Here is a 15,067-nt window from a genome sequence, read left to right as displayed (position 1 = left end):
TCCTCCTTCCCAGCCTCTTTCCGTCAGACCCAGGCTTTCGTAACCGGCGCTGTAGCTGTGTCTCGTCTTCTGTGAGCCGGTGAGAAATGGCAGCGCTCAGGACTCTCAGGAAACTGTGCCAGCACACACAGCACCAAGTCTGTAAACTGCACACGTCCGCCTCGAGGTGAGTCTCCTCCGCACATCTGCTGCGATCTGAGCGGCTTTAACGGTCATTTTACGACCTCTGAGGCGGCTCTGTTACCTCACTCGGTGGGAGTGTTTGCTTCTTTTTTGTTTGTTTTTTTCGTGTGCCCACTTGTTTGTAGGCTTTTGTGTACGCGGATGAGGTCGCTGGGTTTTATTCTGCCGGCTTTTATTGTTTTATTGCACTAAACGTCCTCAGTGGAACACATTTCGCAGCGCCCCCAGCGTCAAGCCGGTAATATTGCAGGTGTAGATGAGGTGGGGGGGGCTGGCTGATGAAATCTGTGTGAATGCTTGCACCCAGTGGCAGGCTTCAGGTGGAGTTCGAGATTTAGTTGTGCACACCTGGGGAAAAATGAAGACGCAGGGCAGATCTGATCACATGGTCTGTAAAACCTGATAACACGCTGAGAGTAATGCTGCAGCAGCCAGTCAGCAAGTGTCTGCATGTGCAGGTATTTATTGGAAACGTGCTGAGTGCAGTATGACTACATGCAATTAACTAATCTTTCTCACACACACACACACACACACACACACACACACACACACACACACACACACACACACACACACAAAAAACTACTCCTAAATCTCGTGGGTCCTGCACATGATCTGCGTGATTTATAAAGACACAAGGCTGATAATTTAGGGTGTGTGTGATTATCTTACATCACTGCTTGTGAAATTAGATCTGGTGGGATCACGTTACTTCAAGTTAATTTCATTTATATGCCAGGAAAATTTATGCAAACTCAGCTGCGAGAGGTACTAGTGCTGTGTTATCATGTGCAGAGTAAACGATTATGAACATGAGTGATTCAAACATTTGTAAAGAGAGATCTTTCCTCAGCCTGTCGGGGGATTTGAACTTCTATTAGCCCTGTAACCTCGACACATTGCGTCTGGGACCTGATACACTGGTCCCAGTGATTCTCCCCAAAACACTCAATCCTTTTCTCTGAGGATTTAATTACTTTGGACAGGATAAAAGTGACGGTTACATCACTGTTGATGGCTCATTACTCTTCAGTTATTAGCCCCTGCGCTCTGCTTGTCATTATATAACGGAGAACCATCTTTGACACTTGTGTAAAGAGGACAAAACGGTGCGGCGGCCGTCTGTACAGTCCTAAATACTGTACATGAGTTTTAACCATCGAATATCTCTGACCGTGCCTGATGGTTAGACGCTCAAAGAGCCTGACTTTCCTTGCTTGTTTCTACCAGTTTACTATACATATTGAAACATAAGTGGTAGTAAAGCATGTGGCCCAGTCTAATGTCTAATTTTAGAGGCTAGAACTGGTGCTTGGATTAAGGTTGAGATGAGTTTACATGAGTCCTAGTTGAAAGAATTTTGGCTTAGCTTTGGTGCCGCAGTGCTGTTATTTGTGCCATGTTGGCCAACGCTTTTCAATAAAGCTGTGTACAAATCTGTCAGGAATTAAACAATGAATCCCAGCATCTTGATGCCCAATAACTTGTCTTCTGACCACAATTGTCTTGCCAACTCCCAGGCAGGAGGCGGTGGTCATCTCAGGAAAGAAACTCGCACGGCAAATTAGGGATGAGGTCCGGGCCGACTTAGAGGAATGGGTCTCAACCGGCCACCGAAGACCCCATCTGAGTGTTATTCTCGTGGGAGACAACCCAGCCAGCCACTCCTACGTCCTGAACAAGACACGGGCTGCGGCTGATGTCGGTAGGTGTTTGGGGGGGGTTCTTTCTTTTCCCCCCCCCCTTTTTTTTTTTTTTTTTTAAAGGCTGGGGTGCACATTCCTCATACGTGTGATTGGCAAAACTGCAAATGTTCGCCTGTGTGTTCGACCTCCCACAGGAATCTCAAGTGAGACGATTCTCAAGCACACGAACATCAGTGAGGAGGAGTTACTGGACTTGATCGATAAACTCAACACCGACCCCCGTGTGGACGGTCTACTGGTACAGCTGCCTTTGCCAGGTACAGAAAAACTGGGAAATCCTGCATTGGGAGTCGGGTTTGCGTACGTGTGCGTGGTGTCTAGAAATCCAGTATGACGGCTGAATGCAAGCTTTGGTGAACGTGTGTTTGCAGCGCCTACGTTGGAGCAGAAAACTGCCCACCTGCCTTCTGTCTCTTGCTTGGATTTTCTTTCATGCTGGAGGCAGAATTTGCTCTGAGAAACTGAATTTGACCTTATCACCGTGAGCAGAACGAGTTGATGAAGTTGTTTTGACTGTAACTCCCTTTTCTTTGGACAGAACACATCGATGAGCGTGCAGTTTGCAATGCAGTTTCCCCAACCAAGGATGTGGACGGTTTCCACGTGGTCAACGTGGGCCGCATGTGCCTGGATCAGTCCACCATGCTCCCTGCCACTCCCTGGGGTGTTTGGGAAATTATTAAACGCACAGGTAACTATAGTGACCACCTTCTTCCTCTCAGACTCTTCAACAGCATTTTAACCCTATCTAAAAGATTGCAAATTTTCTTTTCTTCCAGGTATTCCTACTTTTGGGAAGAATGTCGTGGTTGCCGGACGCTCCAAGAACGTGGGCATGCCCATCGCCATGTTGCTGCACACAGACGGCCGTCACGAGAGGCCCGGAGGTAGGACAGGATGTGTGCGCGCATTGCTGGGTGATAAAACCAAAGCGTGTGCACCCCTAACGCCTCTGTTCTCTGTGGCAGGTGACGCTACAGTCACAATTTCTCACCGATACACTCCAAAGGATCAACTTCGCCAACACACTAAAATTGCTGACATCATTGTGGCTGCCGCAGGTTTGTTGGTTGGCTTGTTTGTTAATCTTTTTTGTCTTTTTGCTTTACTTCACTAACTGTACTCTTTGTGCGTGTGTGCACGTTACTGACCTTTCAGGGATTCCAAACCTCATCACTGCAGACATGATCAAAGAGGGAGCAGCTGTGATCGACGTCGGAATAAACAGAGTGCAGGACCCCGTCACTGGAAAGAGCCGACTGGTTGGGGATGTGGATTTTGAAGGTAAGGCTTGAGAGGGAGAACATATGTGAACACCTCAGTGCTCCACACAGGCATTTAAAATTGTGTTCCAATAAAACGTACTACAGGCAACCTTTTTCAACTCCCCTGCGCACGCTCTGTAACAGCTGTATCCTATTACAGTACCACACTCAAGTTCAGTGAGCTTTTTAAAGCGACCCACTCTTTCATAAATGTTTGTAAAAGCACACTGCATGGCTTTGTGCTTGATTTTTATACAGCTGTGGCAATGGGACTGAAAACGCCCAAATTCGAAGATTAAGCAGTGTGACCTGCTAGCTTTGTCGTTGTTCTGGAGCTAGATTAGTTTGTAATAGTTTCTAGAAAACACTATAATGATGTTTGTTGTTTTAATTAGATTTCTATATGTGACAATATGACACAAAATGTCAGATTTTTCCCATATTGAACACTTGCAATTCACATCCAAAAGTTAATACAACCAAGCTGGAGCTTCCTTTACATCCATGCAGATACATGCACAACTCTTTGAGTAATCCTGCTAGCAAAACGAACCAATGACGTCGCTTCCTTCATGGAGGAAAGGGAATAAATAAATGTTTGATAAACAAACATTTGGCACAGACTTATACTTTGCTTCTTGGAAGCTGAACGTGATCATGTTTCTGGAGCACATACTTGGCATCATGTTGCCTCATTACCCGTGTTATTTATAAAGTGACCTTTATGTTGTTTAAATTATATTTATACAACATACGACCTGATTTCTGGAAAGTTCCATTTGGTGTATAAGGTCTTAATCGTCATACTTTTCCTGTGCACTTTCAGGTGTGAGACAGAAGGCGGGATTCATCACCCCAGTGCCAGGAGGCGTTGGCCCGATGACTGTGGCGATGCTGATGAAAAACACTGTCAAAGCAGCCAAGAATGTCCTCCTGTGTCCCCCACAGAGGATCCGCATGGCTGTTGCGTCCTAATTGGATCAAGACCACATCCCAGCAACAGTGACACATTCCACCGACGAGCCCACTCTCCACCTTCCCAACACTACCGTTATTATTTATTTATTTTTTTTACTTGGAGCAACCTGCCATGCTCCCCTTGCACATGGACTGGAAAGATGATAGCCTTATGGATCTCTTTCTGCTGATGTCGTTAACCTTTCATGACTCCAGGTCCAGCCATAATTAGACTGTTACATTCACTGATGCAGCAGCATGTTTAATGTAACAGTGTTTTCAGTATTTATCATTTGCATTGTGCAAGGTTTTAAAGAATTTTCTGAGATTGTTATTTATTGGTACATTGACACAGTGTTTGAACATGAGTGAAACCGGGTGGTGAGGATTAGCTTGCCGGGTGACTGAAGCCTTTCTGCTGTATGTCTTTCTATTAGTTTATCCTGATGTGCAAAGGGTGATAAGGGCTAATGTCATCAGGGGCAAGTATGTATATCCGTATACAAGCTTTAAAGATTCACAATTGCCTTTGAGAAATCTTTGAAATAAATATTACAAATGTCTCCTAATGATGTTTTTCTGTTACTTTTTAACCGCCAAGTAAATGATGTCCGTGTTTCCTGCACTTCTTTCTAGTTCTTTTCTTTTCCTGTTTTGCTGTAACTGGATGCACCTCTCGCCTCGAGGAATGATCTTGGAGTTGAAGAGCAGTAAAGTTTGAGTTCACTGAGTTTGGCGCACTGTCTCAGATTTACTGAATATACAAAAACTAATTAAGACTGACTGAAATCAGAAGGGAGATCTGGGGGATTTGCGTATTCACTAAAATTAAATATGTGTTTTTACTTTGTTTCAAAATGTAGCTTAAAACAAAGGACAATGACCTCAGTCTTAATTAAAATTGACAGCATACACTCAGTGGACATTATTAGGTATACTTTCCTAGCAATGGGTTGGCCCCTCTTTTTACCTTCAGAACTGCATTAATTCTTTGTGGTCAGTTACATTTATGTACATTCATTTATATAAAGTGAATAAAAAAAAAATGAATAAATAAAAAAACTAGTAAAAAGAAGTGGATAGTTTGATAGTACTCATTACTTTTAATTTTCTGCTCTTGTGTTGAAGTTTGTGTCCCAGTTGCAGGGAGTTTGTTTATTTGAATAAAATTTTCAAGGAAATACTTCGTCCTGTACTTTCATTAGAGTGAAGATTTATAATTTGGGTGAGCCCCAGGGGATTTTTTTTTGGTTGTTAAGTGGGCTGTAGCAGTCTGGTATTTGGAAATGAACCAAAACAGACTGGAATTATTTAATTAATAAATATCTCAAATTAAATAAGATAATAATAACGGAATGTATTTAATAAAGATGTGTTTAAAGATGACGACACTTTGGTGTATTAGTTTGAGATGTGTAGATGACAGTGAGTCTATTACCTTGCAAAGTGTTTCATAATAAAACACTGCAACTATAATAATTGTTAATTTATTTCGATCATGTAAACAATATACAGGTACATTTAGCATTAATAATAATAATAATAATAATAAAAATGAAGTGGGAACTAGGTTCCTCAATCCGAGAAGGCGACGGAAGGAATTTGACGTGCACACTTCCGTGTTTGTCGTTCAGTAAGGTCTGTAAACAGTTGTTCTGTGAGCCATGGACCGCAGCAGACCATCCGACAGAGCTAGCAGAGAGAAAAAACACGAGAAGAAGAAACGGAGACGATCCTCGTCCTCCTCTTCCTCCTCTCCATCATCTTCGTCTTCCTCCTCCAACAGCAGGAGTCGGAGCAGAAAGAAGACGTTGCACAGGAGCAAAGGTTGGAAAATGAAATGCTAGCATTCACAGGAAAATCAACCTCATCATTGGGTTATATTCTCTGTTTCTCCCCCAGATGAGAAAACACAAAAGAAGCGCAGAAGGCACTCGTCTTCTTCTTCCTCATCTTCCTCATCCACCCCTTCCTCCTCATCGTCGTCATCCTCGTCAAGCGATGAGAAGAAGAAGAGCGAAGCCAAGAAGAAGAAAAAGAAAAAGCAGCAGCTGAAGAAGAAGAAGGCGAAACTGAAGAAGCAGATCAAGAAGGAGAAGAAGAAGTTGAAGAAAAAGGAGAAGAAGATGAAGAAGAAGGCAGAGATAAAGCAGAGCCCAGCAGAGAAACCTCCATCCTACCTGGAGGTGTGGCAAACTGAGGAGGGGGCCGTGGAGCTCGGGCCTGGTAGGATATCACACACAACCCCACACTTCACTTCAGTGGATCAGCTGGTCACGCAAAGTCTGACACAACAAAATAACGGTGTTTTTTATATTTGATAAATCAAGAGTGGGATTTGTTTCGCAGCTTGTGAAACATAAGGACTTATTAGGACACATTACTTCCTAGTCTAAGAAGTAGTGCACTGCAGAGCAGGATAATGCTGGCAGGCCACAAAGCTGCGGGAATGAGTTGTTGAAGCTGGGTTTAGAAGAGAGGTGATGAGCAGCACCATGACCTCATTCAGAGAAAGAGCACTACAGATGTGATGTCTGCTTTGAGAGTGTCAATGGAGACGTTTAAAGGAGGTCAGAAGGAGCTGCACTCTTTCTTTATAGATCTAAATAAAGCATTTGATGGGGAGCATGAATGAGGACACCAGCGGTAGGAGTTGCAGATGGGTTCAAGGTGGAGCGAGATTACATTGGCTCTGAACCCTTCTTGTTTATAGTGGTGATGTTAACAGATGACATTGAGATCCCGTTTTTGAAGATCTTTGATTTGTAGAAAGATTGATTTTTTATTATTTTTTTTAATAATTTGACCATCACAAGTTGATTTCACAAACTGACTTGTTGGTACAGCGGCATTCTGTTACAGCACCACACTCAGGCTCTTTAGAATGACCCTTCGTTCACAAATGCTTGTAAAGAGACTGCATAGGTAGGCGTTTCTGGCACTGAAAGCACCTGGGTTTAAATTAAGAGCTGTGGCCCAATGTGTATTTCCTTTTTAGTTAACTAAAAATGTTTTGTTTTTTTTCACATCTAGTTCATTCTGATGGTCTTGGTAAATCAAATCCCAATCAGTCTACTTGTCACTTGCATTTGTTGCCAGCCTAAATTTTAGACTAAAAGTCACTTTTCAACCATACATTCATTCAGCATTTACTTTGTAAACTTTAAGCACTTTATCTACCTCACACATATGTTAGAATCACCATGCGTGTTTTAGGACTGCGTGAGGAAGCTCAAGTTCCTGGAGGAAAGCGCCTTTACCTTTATTAACTCAAAGTATATGTAGTACCATCAATTCTGATATTCATTCTGATATCGTTATCTGGTTATTTCCCTCCTCTCTTTTTTCCAAAAATGAATCTGGTGAATTTTTGCCTCTCCAGTCATGACAGATGAGCAGAAGGCCCGTCTCTCCACTAAGAGGCCCCTCACCAAAGAGGAGTACGAAGCCAGGCAGAGCGTGATCCGCAGGGTGGTGGACCCTGAAACAGGGAGGACAAGGTAAGCAGGGGAAAGCGTGCCACAAGAGTGGGAGTTTGGAGGAAGAATTCACCCACCCTGGTTAAACTGGTGATCTTTTTCCCCTCTGCTGTCTTACAGACTGGTGAGAGGAGAGGGGGAGATCATAGAGGAGATAGTCAGCCGGGAGAAACAAAAAGACATCAACAAGGTATGACAGAAACCTTTCAGCTGTAATTGCAGTAATGTGCCGTTATAACTGTTAACAGCTAGACTTTATTCATCTCACAGCAAGCTACGAAGGGAGACGGGGATGCCTTCCAGAGAAAACTGGGCATCAACAGGTAGAAGATGATGTCACCTTCAGCTTCATCAGCCTGAGAGCACCTTCACTAAACAGCTCTGCAGAAAGCAACTCGTCAGTGTACTGAAATGCACTTCATATCAAATAATAGTGATAGCAAAATAATACTGTGATGCTCTCCTGAGGTACACACGGTAGAAGTCATAGTGAGCTGCTTGTAATGGCTGTCAGATGTAATCGAGTAGATAGAAAGTAGTGCCTACATAAAACTGCTGACAACAAGGATCTTACTGGGATTCTGTTATAGTAGATTTTTGATTTCAACAAAAGACATTGCTACTGATTTTCTGTAACACTGAGCTTCATAGAAAAGTTTCATTTAATTTAATTAATGTGCAAAATCTTTGCTTTAAGTAATGATTAATCCCAGATAAGCGTCCAGTTCAGCTGTCTGATATCACCTTCTCACACCACCTCATGGTTGTCTTACATTTGTATCTCAATTTTTTTTTTTTTTTATTTCTCTAAATAAATCTCCATTTCTTTGTGAAAGTAAAGTCTGACTTCAGTTCCTGCTCTCATAAAAAACAACAACAAAAAAAAAAACAACATCCTCGTTTCAACTCAGTGGGGAAGAAAAAAAAAGCCCAAATGCCTTAGTTGTTCTTTATATGTTCTTTATACACTGTACATAAAAACACAAGGGAATGGGTAAAATGTAGTTATCCAAAACCTACAAGATACACACCCTGTACAGGTAAAATATTTTCCAAGCATGATATTGTGGTGCAGATATACAGCCTTTGAACGATAACTGTTGGAGGCGGAGCTGGAGACAGCGATGGGATTGCCTAATGTTGGTGAATTATGTCCCACTCTCTTCTTCTTCATAAATTTCCTTTAAAAAAGTCAAACAAACCAAAGTCCTGTTTAGAAAATATGGCCTCCATCTTTTCCCACAAAGTAACACGAACAACGTCCTTCAACGTGAAGTCTGTTCGGGGCGTGATCGGCGTACGTTCTCGCCGCACAATGGTCAATGTAAGGCAGTAAAACGGGAAATGTAAGGCCTCTGGTAATGTGTGTGTTGGTAGCAGAATCAAAGCGATCGTCTGCCCAGAGGTGGCAAAAACTGCACGGATCGCTTCTCTGGATTTTTAATATCCAGGCGTTTCAGATCAGGGAGCATGGTTCAGTAGCTGAAAATGTTAGATGACTGCATGTTTTCCAGGACTGACTGTCCTTTTTTTGTTTTCAAGTTACAATAAATGTACAAAGAGCTATTCTTCAACAAGCAGCTTTTTTCCTGTTCCTTTTCTTTTTTGTTTTGTTTTTTTAAAGAGTTATGGCTTTAAGCCGATTCTTGTCAAGGTCAAAATGCAGAGGGACAGAAGTACAGCATGAGTCACACTCTCCTCAACCAGCTGACAAAAATATAAAATAAAATCATTGCTGATTAAAGAGGTTACAGGTGCCTTTGATCTAGGATGTCTTACGTCGTCTATTGAAAATGTGAAGTGGATGAAATGTTTAGAAACACATCTCAGCACAATACAATTCAACTGCATCACAAAGTGAAGCCTCTAAAAGGACCGCTAATTTTAAAATGACACCTCTGAAGAGGGCCAACGCAAACTGAAGGTTACATCATCTGTAAACGTGCTGTTCATTGCACTTATGTAAACCATTTGTTTTGTTACCAGGCTGACTGTTTTATAAATATTAAGTGTGTCTGTCTAGATGCCCATATATTAAAATGGAAACATCACAACAAAACAGCGTGTCTCTCTGCAGGAGAAAACCCGACAGCCAAAATTAGGGCAGTGCCGTTTTAAGGTGAGTTACCCTCTGCAATTTGACGTCTGTAGACCATGTGCCTGTTCACCTGATTGTCAATGCACTGTGACGTGTTTCCTCAACAGTCTGTAAGATCTGGTGGTGCTACTCGGGAATATTGCACGTTTCCCCCTCGTGTCTGAGCCCATATTGGTCCACTGCTGTCAGCTCTGTCTGTACATGATTACTAGAGGTACAAATAAATGTTATTTAAATGAATAAATCACAACTTTGTTTTTAAACCAGCTTTAGAAAATAAATGGCCAACGGTATTAAAGCAAAATCTTAGCTCTGTGTTCCTACTTTCAACAGCGTATTGTACAGGATTTACAATTTGCACATTTCTTTTCCTAAAGGCGCAGCAACACAGAGAAAGAGACCTTAACCTAAGGAGGATTATCTATGAGAACATTCAACACCTCATTTTACAGCTTGGGGATAAACAAGAGAGAGACAAGCCATATCCTGAACCCCCCCAAAAAAAGTTAATAACAAAAACAAAAAATATTTTGACACAAGTTCTGTTGATACAACTCTGGTGATCTGAGAGATAAAATAACAGAAATACAACACTGTGCCAGGCAAAGACCTCTGAGGTTTGGTTGCTGCAACTGAAGTTTGAAGGAAAGAGGGGGAGAAAAAAACAACACATCATAGATAAAGTAATCTTAAAACACATTTTGTTCACGAAAAAAATCCATACATTTTAAAATTTCTATAGTCTTAAATAACAACAAGTATCATCAATCAATAAAGTATATCCTGAATGAGACGGTGTTTACCCCCAGAGTAAAGAAGACACTTGAAACTGATCTTCAGTGGACCAGATACCAGATCTGCACTGTAATGTAACAATTATGTACAAGCCTTGTTAAGGCATTCAACTACATACTTACACAAACTAACCCATTTATTATGTTTCTGTTTTTACACAGGAGAGCCCTCCTTTCCTCTGCATCCACAGACGGCTTATCCTTCAGCACTGCTTCACTTTGGCACTTTCCCTTACAGTACTGCTTTTCCCTATAGCAGAGCTGCACGCTACTCATTCAGGAGGGTACGGCAGCGATGGCATAAAGTGAAGTGTGAGATGCAATAAAACCCAAGAACAGTTTCAGCTGCAGCCACAGTTAAAGGGTAATTACGCGCTTTGCTTCGTGTTGCGTTACATGATTCTTCGTGTCTAAGGGGCGACCAGAAAACAAGCAGAACGGGAGTGTAAAGATGTTAACCCTCTCAGGCTCAAATTAAGTTTTTGTTGCTAATGCACAAAAGAACACCTGCAGTGGTACTTCTGAGTAAAAAAACCTCATAAAATATGTATGTGGGGTAATCAGGTTGTTAGCTTTTAACTGTTGCAAATCTGCAACGCCTGCCTTGAGAGGGTTAAATCTGTTCGGTGTTCCTTAAAAAAAGAAATCTAACAAAAATTAATTTTGGCTTCTCGATTGTTTCCGTGTGTACACTAAATTGACGAATCAGCTTCACCTGATTCTCAGCTCCGCTCTCTGACTGGAACGTACCTGATCATCGCGTTAAAAAGGACGCAGCTTTAAAACTGCTATAAACAAAGTTCGTCTCTGTAGTCGTTGTTGTGCTTGCATTGGTCACGTTAGTTGGTTACAGCTGCTACTGTAACAACTCTGTGTTGTTTGTATGGGGCGTGCTTGTGTGTGTGTGTGTGTGTGTGTGTGTAAGTAACTGTCTCCATGTGCTGAAGGAGCAAAACTGACCTTGTATTCAAGACTAATAAATATTTACTAAACAGTACAAACAGCCTGGATCCCTACAATATTAGCTTTATTTGGTTGTGTGCACTTTCCCGCCTTGGGGCAACACTTCTTGAAATGTTGGTCTGTGTTATCATGAATGTTGCCTCATGCTCTGCCCATAAATATCTGTGCTGAATGTGACTGGTGTTAGTTTTTATAAAGAGTGATTTATAGCACCTGATTTTTTTTCCTTATGGTATTTTACCTATCTGGTGCAAGAAGCCAACTGCTTTCCACTGTTTGCGTTTATATTCACATCACTTTGCGTCTCTTCCTCAGCACTGCATTTGTAAGTCACTCTCCCGAACCCTGCATCGTGTCTCCAGTCTCATTTTGAGCTGAAAACTCCTGGCTCCAGCTTGGTGCTGCTGCTGCGGCCCCAGCAGCTGGCCGTGATGCTCATGCTGCGCTGGGCCCCTCCCTGGCCGTGGCTGTGAGCGCGCTCCAGCCGCTCCCGCTCCAGCCGCTCGCTGTCTGATTGGCTCTGCGTGCGCTCCGGCCTGTTGTGGATGCTGCCCGTCGGAGAGCTGGGGGCTGGCTGAGAGGAGATGGTGCGTAACAGATGGTTCCTCTTCCTCAAGAAGTCACTGTTTGCTCCCAAGCCAAAGCTGCCTTTGCGTAGCACCATGCGTGCACTGGTGGTCTTGGCTGGCCGAGAGCGATGGTTGTACTCCAGCTGGGACAGATGAGCTGCGTATCCCTCTGTGATGAACTGTTGAAGGATCAGAGAAACAACTGTCAACTAAAAAGCAACACATTTTGCGGTGACTTGAGCTTTTACTTTAGTTTTTTTTTTTTTAATGTGAGAAGAGACTATTAACAGGATCGTTTGCAGAAAGTGATACCTGGCACTGGTGCTGCATCTTCTTAGAAGGTCTGCCAACAATGTATATTTGAGAAGAAGGGAGGCCAATGGAGGTGTAGACTGAGATGTCTTTGGTTGATCCATAGCCAGCAAAAATCTTCATGTGTGCCTGAAATCGGAGAAATGAAGACGAGAAATGTTCAATCCTGGCTTCTTCTAAACAAATGGGTACATTTTTAAAATAATAACGGGTTGTCAGCATTTGTCGCTTCGGTTCTTTATTTAAAACACTCACTGTCCCCTCTCCCATCCCCACTCTGACCTCTGTCAAAGACTTGAGGAAGTTGGCCTTGTGCCTGAGCGGGTCGTGGACCAGGCCATCGCAAAAGGAGACAATGCCATGAGGGAAGTTGTGCTGAGACAACCAGGCCACTACCCGTTGCTTCTGCATGTCTGGCCGTCCGGTCACGTAGATGATCAGATAGCCTAAATCCTGCCAGTGCCTGAAATAAGGAGAAGCAGCAGGACACACCAGATCTTAAAGTTCAATCAGGGAGAAAATATGTGAAGCCAAGAAAACAGGAGAGGTAGAGCAGCCAGCTACCTGACAACATCTACAGCTCCAGCTCGCACTTTGGGATCACTGCCCATGATCGAAACGCTGGCAGCAAATGAACCATCGATGCTGAACACTACGAACTCCGTGCTACGTGGAACAACTGTCAGGTAGCTGTCAGCGAACGTGTGGTCACCCCTGGTGAATAAAAAGAAAAAGAGTAAGGAAATGGAAACCAAAAGATTAAAGAAAAAATGAGCTGCAATAAAGTGAGCTAAAAGTCAAATGGAAACCAGGCTCTGTGAAGATAAACGGACAAAAAGCTTGAATATATAAAATACAATAACAGTTTGGTACCAGGCTAATCTCACCTGACCACCATTTTAACCGGGTACACGCCGATTCCCAGACGCTTGTCCTCTGGGATGACAAAAGACACGCGCCCGCTGCTGTTGGTCACCTCGGTGTTGAAGTACACCCATTCTCCCGATGGTGGCTGGGTCATGATGTGGAGGTCGACCTGCGCAGGAATGAAAAGGAAACAAAAGCGTTTCAATGCAGCTGATCGACAGATATTTGAGTTTTTTTTTCATATTTCCTCAACCCAGAGGTAAAGTTGAATGAAAACAACATTGTCTTCATTTTTATGATTAAATATTTCACATTAAAAAGTTTTCTAAATGTTTCACATTATTAGTGAGTGCTCAAATGTAGGGCTCTACTAGCCAACTGGTGAATACTCTAGTAAGGCCAGTGAATGCGACATACTTGTGCTCAAGCAGTGGCTCAGATTTCAAGATGTCCTGGGTCAACGGACCAATTTTCAATAATATATCTTGAAATTTATGAAGCTAAAATTTCACAGCAATCATTATATATACCTGAACTTTGGATTGTTTGTCAAACATAAGACACATGTCTCAAATGTATGAGACTTAAAATCCACTTAGAAGTGAACTTAAAAAATAAAAAAAAATTAAAAAAAAGCTCAAACCCAGATTTCCCAGGTATCTCTAACAGCAGGTGAGCTACTAAAGACAGAAGCATGTTCACCTTCTCCCCGGCCAAAGTCACCATGTCCAGAGGGCCGTACATGAAGCGGCCTGTCAAGACCTGCTGGCCATCTTCAGTGAAGACGGCATCATTCACTCTGTGGTTGGCGGTCACGTTCTGTCAATGCAGAAGAAACAAAGGGAAAATGCTGATGTGTTGCTTTATCTTTATTTAAACATAAACAGTCTACAAATACCAACAACTTTTTTTTTTTTTGCATATTGGTTGGAATTGGTCATTAATAATCTTTGGCTGTCGTCCAGAGTGTTGTCACGTCTCCTTCCCCTCAACCCTAACGGCAGTTACTTCCTTTTAAAAGGGAGATCTTCCTCCCCACTGTCACCCAGTGCTTGCTCATAGGGGGGGGGGGTCATCTGATTGTTGGACGTTTTCTCTGTATTATTGTAGGGTCTTTGCCTTGAAGCAACAGTTATTGTGATTTGGTGCTTTATTAAAATTTTAAATTGAAATGAATTTAAAAAAAGAAAAACAAAAGGGCTATTTTTTGATTTGTAACTAGATGGCAGGTATCGTAGTGTCCCCGACTAAACTTTAAAGCTCTCTGAAACAGACTTTGTTTCCAGATAAGATGCTCACCCTGATCTTCACGTGAGTCCTCTTGCGGAGCCACTTTTCTCGAGGTTTAGAGGGGGTGAATTCAGACACTTCTTTTCCATCGAGCTCCAGAATGCTTGAGTTTTCGTGCCTCATGACCTGAAAGGGGACAAAGGTTATCTTATCTTAATAAAGGTTATCTTATTCAGTGATTCATACTGAGAATTTTTGAATAAGTCCTAACACTTTCATTATTGCTGTTTACTCACCTGCCTCAGGAGAAAAGACACAACATCAGTAGACTCCCAGTATGATGCGTGGAACAGGTGCGGTAAAGCCACTGTGGGGAAAGCTGTTAGGGCATCGGGGCAGTACAGGGCAAAGTCCAGCCGCTTTGTGCCCCACCAGCGTGCTGCAACTGCAATGGGAATGGAGTGAATAGGGTACAGAGACGTAAGATGAAACTCAAAGAGCCAGCGTGAGGTATGTGATGCCACAGAAAGGTGCAACACCCCTGATGTTATAGCAAAAAAAGAAAGAAGTTGAATTCAAATTTCAGCCACACTCATCACCAATCCCAGCAGTTCTTCAGCTACAGGAGGGAAAGGAAGGAG

The 15,067-nt window shown here is 42.6% G+C and overlaps 3 protein-coding genes across 11 annotated transcripts in view; 2 read left to right on the top strand and 1 right to left on the bottom strand.

Moving 5' to 3' along the window:
* Window positions 1-7: 7 nt before the first annotated feature.
* On the top strand, window positions 8-4,683 carry mthfd2 (methylenetetrahydrofolate dehydrogenase (NADP+ dependent) 2, methenyltetrahydrofolate cyclohydrolase). The gene is made up of 8 exons (XM_026186971.1): window positions 8-166; window positions 1,707-1,891; window positions 2,027-2,149; window positions 2,431-2,583; window positions 2,672-2,779; window positions 2,861-2,953; window positions 3,051-3,176; window positions 3,984-4,683. Exons 1-8 carry the CDS (start codon window positions 87-89, stop codon window positions 4,130-4,132), a joined length of 1,017 nt encoding a protein of 338 aa, XP_026042756.1. The 5' UTR covers window positions 8-86; the 3' UTR covers window positions 4,133-4,683.
* A 1,011-nt stretch (window positions 4,684-5,694) lies between these two features.
* On the top strand, window positions 5,695-8,420 carry arl6ip4 (ADP-ribosylation factor-like 6 interacting protein 4). Its single transcript, XM_026188277.1, has 5 exons — window positions 5,695-5,941; window positions 6,017-6,340; window positions 7,497-7,614; window positions 7,714-7,783; window positions 7,864-8,420. The coding sequence occupies exons 1-5, from the start codon at window positions 5,779-5,781 to the stop codon at window positions 7,918-7,920; spliced, it is 732 nt and encodes a 243-aa protein (XP_026044062.1). The 5' UTR covers window positions 5,695-5,778; the 3' UTR covers window positions 7,921-8,420.
* A 2,667-nt stretch (window positions 8,421-11,087) lies between these two features.
* LOC113033054 (membrane-associated phosphatidylinositol transfer protein 2-like) overlaps window positions 11,088-15,067 on the bottom strand; it is a 42,202-nt gene continuing 38,222 nt past the window's right edge. For all 9 annotated transcript variants that reach the window (XM_026186319.1, XM_026186318.1, XM_026186321.1 and 6 more), the window contains 8 exons: window positions 14,723-14,871; window positions 14,496-14,612; window positions 13,899-14,015; window positions 13,217-13,365; window positions 12,894-13,043; window positions 12,612-12,792; window positions 12,330-12,458; window positions 11,088-12,196 (listed from right to left, as the gene is read on the bottom strand). In XM_026186319.1, the coding sequence (XP_026042104.1) occupies window positions 11,813-12,196; window positions 12,330-12,458; window positions 12,612-12,792; window positions 12,894-13,043; window positions 13,217-13,365; window positions 13,899-14,015; window positions 14,496-14,612; window positions 14,723-14,871 (1,376 nt within the window). In that variant the 3' untranslated portion in view covers window positions 11,088-11,812. The remainder of the gene's footprint in view (window positions 12,197-12,329; window positions 12,459-12,611; window positions 12,793-12,893; window positions 13,044-13,216; window positions 13,366-13,898; window positions 14,016-14,495; window positions 14,613-14,722; window positions 14,872-15,067) is intronic.

Source organism: Astatotilapia calliptera, chromosome 12 (assembly GCF_900246225.1).
Source record: "Astatotilapia calliptera chromosome 12, fAstCal1.2, whole genome shotgun sequence".
In the NCBI taxonomy this organism is placed as follows: Eukaryota; Metazoa; Chordata; class Actinopteri; order Cichliformes; family Cichlidae; genus Astatotilapia; species Astatotilapia calliptera.
Note: the sequence above shows the minus strand (reverse complement) of the source record. Positions and strands in the feature narration are given on the sequence as shown.

Coding starts and splice junctions, on each gene's coding strand:
- arl6ip4 (XM_026188277.1), top strand. CDS start 5,779: ATGGACCGCAGCAGACCATCCGACAGAGCTAGCAGAGAGAAAAAACAC. Junction 6,341..7,496: donor GGCCGTGGAGCTCGGGCCTG/GTAGGATATCAC, acceptor TTGCCTCTCCAG/TCATGACAGATGAGCAGAAG. Junction 7,784..7,863: donor AACAAAAAGACATCAACAAG/GTATGACAGAAA, acceptor TTCATCTCACAG/CAAGCTACGAAGGGAGACGG.
- mthfd2 (XM_026186971.1), top strand. CDS start 87: ATGGCAGCGCTCAGGACTCTCAGGAAACTGTGCCAGCACACACAGCAC. Junction 167..1,706: donor CTGCACACGTCCGCCTCGAG/GTGAGTCTCCTC, acceptor GCCAACTCCCAG/GCAGGAGGCGGTGGTCATCT. Junction 2,780..2,860: donor CCGTCACGAGAGGCCCGGAG/GTAGGACAGGAT, acceptor TCTCTGTGGCAG/GTGACGCTACAGTCACAATT.